The following is a 10084-nucleotide window of genomic DNA, read 5'->3' on the forward strand; positions in this document are numbered from 1 at the left end:
ACGCAAGTTCAGTTCTTTTCGACAACAATCAGCTTTGCGTCGCAATGACTACGTTCAAATGAATTTACCTTGCCGTTAGCCACGTCGTAAAGCAAAATGTCTCCGGATTTCTTCGCAATGCATATTGACCGGTACTCCGACAAGAACACAAAGCTCGATATTTCGCCACTGTCATCGTCCAGCTCATCAATCGGGGTCTTCGTCTCCTGCAGCACAAAACATGTAACGTTACCATATCACTGACTACAATGCATAGCCGCAACATCTTTCTCTTGTTAAATTTTGGTATGCAAACTGCATGCAATGTGACAAACTCAGGGATACCCAGCTACACACTTGCCTCTAAGTCGCTTCCAACAGAAAGGATGCATTTCCCACTGATGATGTAAACGGTTCCAGAATCAGTGTCGGTACAGATGTGACTGTTGGCATCGGCAACAGACAGCTTTTTCGTCAGTGTATGCCGAAGCTGTAGATTCCGCATCGCCGACCCTTTTAGCACACGTTTTCAAAAGCTTGCACTTCACAACTTCAGATTCAAGCTGCAGAAGAGCAAGCAGTAGCAGAAAACAGACACAGCACGCGGTGCCCAGTGTCGTTTCCAAGTGCCAAATATTCTGCCATGACTAGCCGTTTCGTTTCTAACCTACACGCCTACATCATACGCCAAAACGCATATTATAATACCAAAAAAAAGTTATTTTAATGTAAATAAAAAGTTTAAAATTGGAATACATGAATGTTTAAATTAAACTTACCACGAAAGCAAAATAGATTCGGTTTCTCATTTTTTGTTCTTCCATTAGCACGCGCGGGAAAATTATGAAACAAACCTTCAGCATAGAGAACGAACACACTTTATTTGAAGATTTTTAGCATGGAGTATTTTCTTCCATGCTTCTTTAGCCGCTAAGTTGGTGATTGGATTGCCGCACGAGGGCCAGCCGGCCTTGCAGATTGCCCGAGGCATTCAAATTTCAAAATTCACACGGCGAAAAAAGCACGGGAAGCTGCAGATTCGGTTGTACATGTAACGTCATAAAAGGGGCATCCTAGCCATGTGGGAGCCGCCGCGTCAAATTGTGGAGGTTTGTAACGGTGGCCTCTGCGATAAGCTCCCATGCAACGAACTCGAGAGCGGGATTTTTTTTTTTTTTAATTTTTCTGCCATCGGGTTTCAGGTGCCTCTTGTGTTGCAAGCGGGAGATAGCGGAGCATTTTTCCTTGAATGTAATACACAAGAATATTCTGCTCTGAAGCTGGAAAGTTACATGGGCCGATCTCCGCGAGCCCCGCCGTGGTGGTGCAGTGGTTAAGACGTCCGACCACTGTGCCGATGTACCCGGGTTCGATTCCGTCGGCGGCTGCGTTTCGATGAAGGCGAAGCGGTGAGGCGTCCGTGTGCTGTGCGAAGCCATTTGTGGTTGTTGTTGCGACTGAAGGAAGAAAGAAAAGAAAATGCAGGGGCCTAGTACTAGCTCTGTAGCTGAGCCACCTCCGATGTCTCGTGCGGACCGAAGAGAAAATAGAGAAGAAAGAAGAGGGATAGGGAGAGAAAGACGAGCGTCGCAGCAGCCGTCGTCCACCACTGAAACGGAAACGGGTGCAATGACGGCCTATAACAGATAAAAATGCAGTGGCTAGTGCTTGCCCTACTGAATCTCTCATGTTGGGCGATTCTCGCCGCTTCAGCAAGTTCCGTCCAGCTGTTACGCAATCCCTATTTAGCAGGCGGTCCGTAGAGGAGGTGTGTAGACCCAGCGCCCTCTTGACGCAACGTCTGATGAGCGCGTCTATCTTATCTTTTTCGTTGGTACTGATGTTCAGGAAAGGAAGCATATTCGGCTTATTATGTACGCCTGTATCAGTCTCATTGGGCTTCCCTCTTTGATGCCTCTGCCCTTTAGTGCAATCCTACTCACTATCCTTGTTACTTGCGCCCCGTATTTGGTGAGTTTTGTTATCGTTCCGTTCTTATATCCGTCCTCTTGAATAAAAAAATCCGAGGATTCTGATTTGCTGAACTTTTGGTACGGTTTTGCCGTCGACCTTAAGTTCGCAGTTAAATTATACTTGCTATTGACGTCAACGATAACGTGCCTCACCACGCATCTGCTCACGTGTTAAGCTACTGTCCACGTCAGTCGACCTTTGACCCTTGACCTGTGGTGGGAACATAGCTACCCAAACTGGTTGTGGTTTAAGTTCCAACATGACCTCGAAGATGTTTGAAGGTCATCGGAAGCACACGGTGACCTTGGCTTTACCTCGCGTTGTGATGCTGTCGCCTCAACAAGCTATAGTGAACGGCAATAAAGAAAAAAAAAGCCATGGTGGCCAAGTGATTATAAAACCGTCGGCTACTAAACCAGGTACCCATGTTCGAACCTGACCGGTACGAATTCATGTTTTTATTTGTTTTAAGTGTGGAAGCATAAGGCGCGACCAAATTAACAAACGAGAACGGTCGATATTTTTGGTCGATGGGGGTCAGCTTATGAGTAGAGAGCGTATGAGTGCTGTCCACTAAAAAGACGAAACAATCAGACAATGTAATGCGAAAATACAGTATTGTGCATCTTTATCATGAATTACGGTTTAAAAAAATTCTCGCCTCAACTATATTGGTTTGTTACGGTGAAACTGCGCGCGGAGCTTGCACATCGTGGTAACATTTGTCTGGTCATGTTTTGCTGATTGGTCTGGTCACAGTCATGGGCGTTGGCAGCGCGGACAGGCTTGTAAGGCGTGGTTACGTAAGGGTGTTAGGTGCATTTCGTTCATGGCAACTTGAGCAGCACTTATCACGGTCCTCCACACGATCGTGCCTCTGGAAAGTGGCGACAAAAAGACAGCGACATAGTCAATTACATCTGTCATCTATACAAAGTTAAACTAGTACTTTCGAACGTTATACTAAGTTCACCCTTTTTCAACACCTACGACGCTTTTAGACTTATAGGCCTCTACTTTTCTGCACTCCATGTCTGTTCGGCCTACCAGCCTAGGGGAAAGAAACACGTCTTGCTCTTCGAAATGGCGCACTCGAAGTTGGTAGAACGATGTTCAGATATGTTTTAGTGACATTAGTCTCCAAGTCACGTGAGCAAAGCCTTTGCTTTCTGCTCCTCCATGGTGATGCAGTGGTTACTGTACTCAACTGCTGTTCCCGAGGATGCGGGATCGAATCCAGGCCACGGCGGTCACTTTTCGATGGAGGCGAAAAGCTAAGCGCCCGCGTGCTGTGCGATGTCAGAACACGTTAAAGAACCCCAGGTGTTTGAAATTTCTGGAGCTCGCCACTACAGCGTCTCCCATACCCTGAATCGCTTTGGGACGTTAAACACGGGCATAAGTAAGCCTTTGCTTTCTATTATCGCGCCGCCGTTGTGAGCACGTGGTTGTGAGCGAAAAATCACGAGCATGGCGCTGGCATATTAATTAATTTATTTATTTATTTCAAAATACTGCAGGCCTTATGGCCCAAGCAGGAGGGGCATACCAGGTAACAATCACACACAGAAGAAAACAAAAAATACAATACACACTACAATTCGGAGAGCAAAAAGGAATCATAATAGTAATAGTAATTATTAAAAAATTGCACAGTCTAACAAATAAAAATAGACAATAACATACAGCACAATTCGGCATGAACAAAGGAAACAGATATAAAGTACTAAAAAGTTGAGCAGCCTAACCAAACAAATGACCTTCCAGTGCGTTGTTAAAATTACTGCTTTGGAAAAGAAATTCTGGAAGCAAATTCCAATCAGAGATGGTCCGTGGGAAAAAACTGTACTTAAATGAATTTGTTCGGGCAAAGACAGGTTGCAGCATATGTTCCCTAGTGTGTCGTGTTCGTCTGGCAGTAGAAGGTTGGACAAAGTTAGGTAATGGAATATTAACTTCCTGTGACAGAATCTTACGAAGAAACAAAATTCTGTTCATTTTGCGGCGGACTGAAAGGAGCGGGATGTCATTTTCATCCATCAGCTGTGTGGGAGAATCAGATCTGCTGTACTTGTGGAAAATAAACCTGACTGCTTTCCTTCGTATCATTGCAAGAGCAGTTATGTTCTTTTTTGTGTGAGGGTCCCAAATGATTGAGGCGTACTCGAGCTTAGTCCGGATGAATGTGTTGTATGCCAAAAGTTTTATATTAGAGGGGGCGCGATTAAGTTTTCGTTTTAGGAAGCAGAGTGTCGAGAATTCCGAAGAACAAATTTGTGAGATATGTGGTGACCAGTCCAATTGATTGGTAAGTGTCAGCCCTAAATACTTATGGCTTGCTACTTCTTTAATATCGGAGCCTTGTAGGGAATAAGTGAATGGGCTAAAATGTTTTTTCCTTGTTACACGTAGGAGTACAGTTTTCTTGATATTAGGTTTCATGCTGCATTCCACACACCATTTGTCAATAGCTGTCAAAGAGGCTTGAAGAATACCATGATCAGAAGTTTCCCTTATCTGCTTAAACACTATGCAATCATCTGCAAATAATCGTATGGATACAGAATTTGGAATGCGTTAGGTGGCACCTGACATGGCCACGAGCACTAACTGGATGCAGTGTTGCCTGAGATTACGTTTGGCAGGAGCTGCAAACTCGGGGCGCTCCTTTCATATCAGATGGTGCACATCAGAATCAGCCAGCCAGGACAGTTGCATTCACGTTAACTCTCGTAGGCATGGCTCGGTTAGAGCGGGGCTTTATATGTCGAGTGGTAGCCTTACGCTATAGCTCATACCCTTTAATGTGGAGCTTAAGTGCCCCCCATCTCCGGCCCCTAGTATCTCATGTGCGTTCCACAGATGACACCACGTACTCGTCAGTCGCCCATTGTCTCGTTGCGTGCTGCGCAGCAAACACTGTGGTATTCATCTTGCGCTGTGCAGCAAACATCGTCGCCTTCATCGTCTTGCCCAAGTATGAGAGCATGATGCTATCTCCGATCATGAGCCTCGTGTAAAACTGCAACACACTTTAGAGCTGTGCATTGAACATCGCCGTATTCACGAAGTTCCATCTGTGCCGCTCCTTCATTTAACTTAGGTAAATAGGCTATCGAACAACGAGAAGCCATGAACAGCCTGTTGCTGAAAAGCTTAGCAAACTCGGAAGCAAGAGCGGAAGCAAGAGCGGAAGCAAGAGCGGAAGCAAGCGCGGAAACAAGCGCGGAAGCAAGCCAAGATCGAAGCGATAGCAGCAACTGTGGCTGCGGTCGAAAGCTAATGCTCGTGAAACTTGGTTAAAGAATAGTTGAATCTTTACAATTAGTTTTCTGCGCGCGATTAAGCGTCGAGCTATATATTGCAGCATTGCGTGGCAAAAAGCTAGTTGCACTGTGTGACGTCTTCTCTGACCGTCTTTGCTATCAGTTTTGTGCGCTGTGACCATATCGACGCAATTCGACAGTTTTGCACTGCTGTAGATACCTATGTGTTGTATCGACTCACAAAGTTTGGCTATGATGACCATCTCCGCCTTTTGATAATTCTATCGAGGCAACCTGTGAGTGGTTACACTGCCAGTAAAATGTCAGCAGTCATTGCTTTACGATGACCCTCCGTCAAGAAGTCGAAAAAAAAAACTTAGTGTGCCATGTGAAACTCACTTTGCCTCTATACACCCCGTTTTCTTCAAGGCGCTACTTCATACTAGTGCTGCAGGTGCTGATCGACTGAAAATAATGACAAGATATCAAAACCAGATGTTCAACATGCGATGTTCTGCGCTTTTCCCTGTTTCGCCAAGTTTCACCGGAGGTGGGATATTCCTCAGAGGCCACGGAGAATGACATTCCCGTAGCTGTAATTTTCGCTTCATATACGTTCATGCTGTTTCTTGCTTCAAGGCTTGTCAAGGAACTGATAAAAAGTCTCTTTTGAAGAATTTAGTCAATTTATTCATAGCATAAACACTATAGGCTTGTAAGGATTAAGAGACACTAACACTAACAAGAAAACATGCAACGCAAAACATCCTCTGCGCGCCGCTTGCCGCACGAACCGGTTTTTCTTCCACACGATGGGTTCAAAAGGTATTTTCCCGTTCTGCACTTTCCAGTTGATCACGTGGGGGCCTGAGTGATCAGCGAAGGCATCGAGGCACCCTAGCTAATGCCCTAACGAAGGGACGTCAGCTCCGCCACCTTGAGCGCGGATGCAGTCCCCTCACGCTTTCGGACGGCGATGGCGGGTCAGGTGTAATGTGACTAGTGTAGCGTGGACGTCACCGAGGGGTGGATTTGTGGGTGGCTTTTGAAGGCAATAGGTGGGGTGGGAGGTGGAGAAAGGGGGACCAATTTGAACTATGTAATTGTTGGATTTTTTGGTCGAGAAACTGGGTTTCTGCGCGACTTTCCCACGTAAAATGTCTCGCTTGCGGGATGATCCCCCAGCTTTTGCAAAGCTATCTGCTCCTGACATCATTACACATATCTGAGGCCGACTTCGCTTTTCACGCTGTGCCGCGGAGTGGTTTCCAGTTACTGTGAGCGGGGCTTTATGCAGTGCTTCCAACTTATCTAGCTCCTACAGGTACCTTTTCTGCAATACTTACGCTCACATTAACTTCCACCAGAGGTTCCTATATATGCACCGCGTTCACTATCTAGCTTCCACAAGTGCGTGCTATCTTACACTTACAATATCAAACTTGCGCCACTTTCTCCTATGTACCGCTTTCACATTAATTAACAATCCGGCTAGTACTAATTCCTACCGGCCACAGTTCACGTACCATAGGGTTCCTTACACTACCTAGAGGGAAAGCTGAGGGCGCTTCACTTCAGCCACCATGGACGCGCTAAGAATCATGGGCCGGTGTGCTACTTGTTGCGGGACAGTCGGTTTTTCTCGGGTACGTGGAGTGGCGTTACTGCGATGTTTCTTTTTCGTCATCATCATCATCTGAAGGTGCGTACATAGACCGCGAAAGCCATAGTAGCGAAGGCGAAAAAGCAGACGTCGCCAATAAATGGTTTCTGTTTCTCGAAATGCCACTAAAAACTTCCTTAAGTGATTGCACAACGATAAATATTTCCATAACATTTTTTTTATTTTAAAGTTTGCCTAATAAGTGCGAAATATTGGTATTTGTGCTGCTCAAAACTAAGCCAATAGGAGAAGGAGCCATCGCTTATATTGGATAAATATCACACTGACATGCTGTTTTTCTCTCTTTTGCAATTTACAGTCACAATATTCAATCTTAGGACATTATTTATGGTGGAACAACGTTTATCTTTGCATTAGTTTTGGCCAAAAGTTGAAGTTCTGCACTCGGTAGCTCTCCGGCCCATGATGCTTTGAGCGCCCATGGTGGCTGAACTGGCCGCCTGAAAACTCCATGTAAACTCCCATAGACGGCAGCACAGCTTTCCCTCTAGGTAAGAGTAAGAAACTCTGTCACGTACCGCTTCCGCTCTTTCTCCAGTGCTTCATATGCACTGATTCCACTGACAATACATAGCTTTCTCCATCACCTGCTACACACCGATTACACTATCTAGTTTTCATCACTGTTTCGAGCCTGCGCGCTGTTTTAACTTAAACTGTCAACATCTACGTCACAAGAGAACGGTAGCTATAAGAACGGGCGGCAAGGTGCTGCCCTAGTCGGTAATGGGCAAGAGGTTTGAAAATTATTTGTAAATTATAGCACCCGCGTAGTACTTTTGAATTCTATACCAATACTGACAAAGAATACGTCTAAAAATCTGTTAAATTAGGATATGACAATCAAAGTTATTTCAGGGTCTCCTGAACAATGTTAGTGTCCATGGTCGTCACTTTTGGAGACGGAGGCAACGGTGAAATTCAGTTTGACTAGCACTCTGAACTTGCCTCTTGTTAGCATTAACCAGAGAGCCCCTTTCACAAAAGCAGGTTCGACCGGACGCGGACATTTTGGAAATGAATTAGGACGTCATCTCCAAATTTTCACAGACTGCTCTGTGGAAGATGCCTGCATATTGAGGCCTTGCGCAGCGGCGCTTAATATGTCATTTTGTTTAATACTGCCTTATCTGCCCGCCTAGTTGTTTCCTCCACTACGGCTGAAACCGTTAGCATTGAGGCGGCCTTATTGAAGGTATAGTTCATCTGGACTCGACCTGTTGCTGCCTTGCGGGGTAGAAATCAGCCCTCCCAAAGATTGAGCGTAGCCTCCTTTTTGAAAGAGTGTAGTTCTCTGAACTGACACACAGCGGAAACTGCAGAGCAGGGAACTTTGTCTACGCTTTCGGTACCTACATAGGTGTATTAGGAAACGATGGCTTACAGCCTCGCCTACGAGACGCTATCTATTGATCCATTAAAAGAAATCACTTAAAAAGTCAATCTTCAGAGAAACGGCTTGCAGCCATTTCAGATCCGTGTGGTGTCCCCCAACCATCCCAAGGGATTATAAAGTGACCAGTGGGCGCCCTAGAATTACACTACATTTTGTTGCGACATCACAAGTACGAGGACGAAGATGAAGAAATACAAAACATGTGCTCATTATCAACTGGCAAGATTTATTTGGACAAGTAATATACACAAAAACGAAGACAAAGCCGAAGGAACGAGAAGTGCATGACATGTGTAGTCCAGTTCATGATTACGTTCCATGACCACTTGTTCTGTCTTCTTTAGTCTCCGTCCTCGCCCTGGTGGCGCCGCAACAACATGGATCCATACCAATTCGCCAATTTCTCTACCCTTTAGCTAAGCGCTGAATTCCCACATGTTCTGCACTCACATCAGTGTGGATGCATACGACATGAATGACACCACTTCCACGGCATTATTCTGTGGTGTGTGCGTGTGTACAGTTTATAGACCATTACCTTATGCGCCGCCCGTATTTGAAACGAAGAGATGTATCCTTTATTCCTTTCGCTCAAGAAAGCGGGAGAGCGCTGCGCTGTTCACTGCAAGCCATCGTATTCTGTCCGCGTGGAAACAGGCCTTCTCAAATTCCTCCAAGACACTTACCTGCACTCGAACTGTTGATAGTATCCCTTGACGACTATTGCGGCCGTTTGTGTGTGGTGGCGTAGAAGCCTCTATTGGTGCAAATATGTGCCTCAATTATTCGTATTTGTTTTGTTGAGGTGTAACTGGCAGAATATTTGCGAGCTATAGGCTGTAAACATAAGCTGTAGCTGACAACAGTTCAATCTCCTGTGAACTGCTTCCACTTAACCGCCTGAGCATTCCCAGTCGGGAAAAACTACGCAAAGTTTTCTATTATTGCAACACAATTTTTGTGTGGTTTATGAAAGTGAATGTGCTGCGACAACAGACATTTCTGCAGTAACATCAAAATTTTGTCTAGTTACAACAGCAAAGTACTACAGAATTGCAGACTGCAGAGAAGTGCTACAAAAAAGAACTACCGAACTGCTAAAACTATACTACAAAACCGCAGAAAAGTTTTAGGTTGTGGCAGAACTACAAAATATTTTGTCCTATTTTTGGCAAATCTTTGTATCTTTTTTCCTTAAAGGGTGAATTATGAATAAGTACGGAGCATAAAACGGATATTAATCTGTTTTCCCGTCCTGTGTGCGTTTCAGATTGAACGTGGGCTCTCCGTGCGTGTACAGTCGTGAGCAAAAGTGGCATACAACTCTGAGCCGGTGGCGGAGCTAAAAAAAACTGCATGCCAACTTCATCTAGCAACAGCTATCTGATCGAGACAATAGTGGTGGTGCCTCATTTTATCCACATGCATGCGTCACTATAGCTTTCCTTTACACTGTCGCTAGATGGCATTTCAATGGTTTCCCCGAGCTCTGTCACTGGCTGAGTGATTTATACCACTTTTGCTCACGACTGTACGCCTGTTGATGCAGGGACCATTTCCGTTAAATGGGACCTTCAGCGTGAAAACAGCGCAGCTGCTCCGAGCTTTGGCCTCTTGTTTCTGCGAGGCAGGATGCTGTGCGGCGTCGCTGCCAGAACAGCCTCGCTCACACTATAAACGATAGTATGCCTATATACCTCCGATAAGCGGGCATCACCCACGCCGCCTAAAGGCAGTAAAAACAGGTGTGACCTGTGCACGGCGCGAACACTGCAACACAAACCT

General features: G+C 45.4%; 1 protein-coding gene across 1 annotated transcript in view; it reads right to left on the reverse strand.

Annotated features, from left to right (window-relative positions):
• Positions 1–592, reverse strand: part of Elp1 (elongator complex protein 1) — a 49379-nt gene extending 48787 nt beyond the window's left edge. The window contains exons 1-2 of the mRNA XM_084594343.1: positions 341–592; positions 69–206 (exon numbers count right to left, since the gene is read on the reverse strand). Coding sequence (XP_084450469.1) covers positions 69–206; positions 341–484 — 282 coding nt within the window. The 5' untranslated portion in view covers positions 485–592. The remainder of the gene's footprint in view (positions 1–68; positions 207–340) is intronic.
• Positions 593–10084: the final 9492 nt, after the last annotated feature.

This window comes from Amblyomma maculatum, chromosome 2, assembly GCF_055883805.1.
Source record: "Amblyomma maculatum isolate TAMU_Amacu chromosome 2, ASM5588380v1, whole genome shotgun sequence".
NCBI lineage: Eukaryota > Metazoa > Arthropoda > Arachnida > Ixodida > Ixodidae > Amblyomma > Amblyomma maculatum.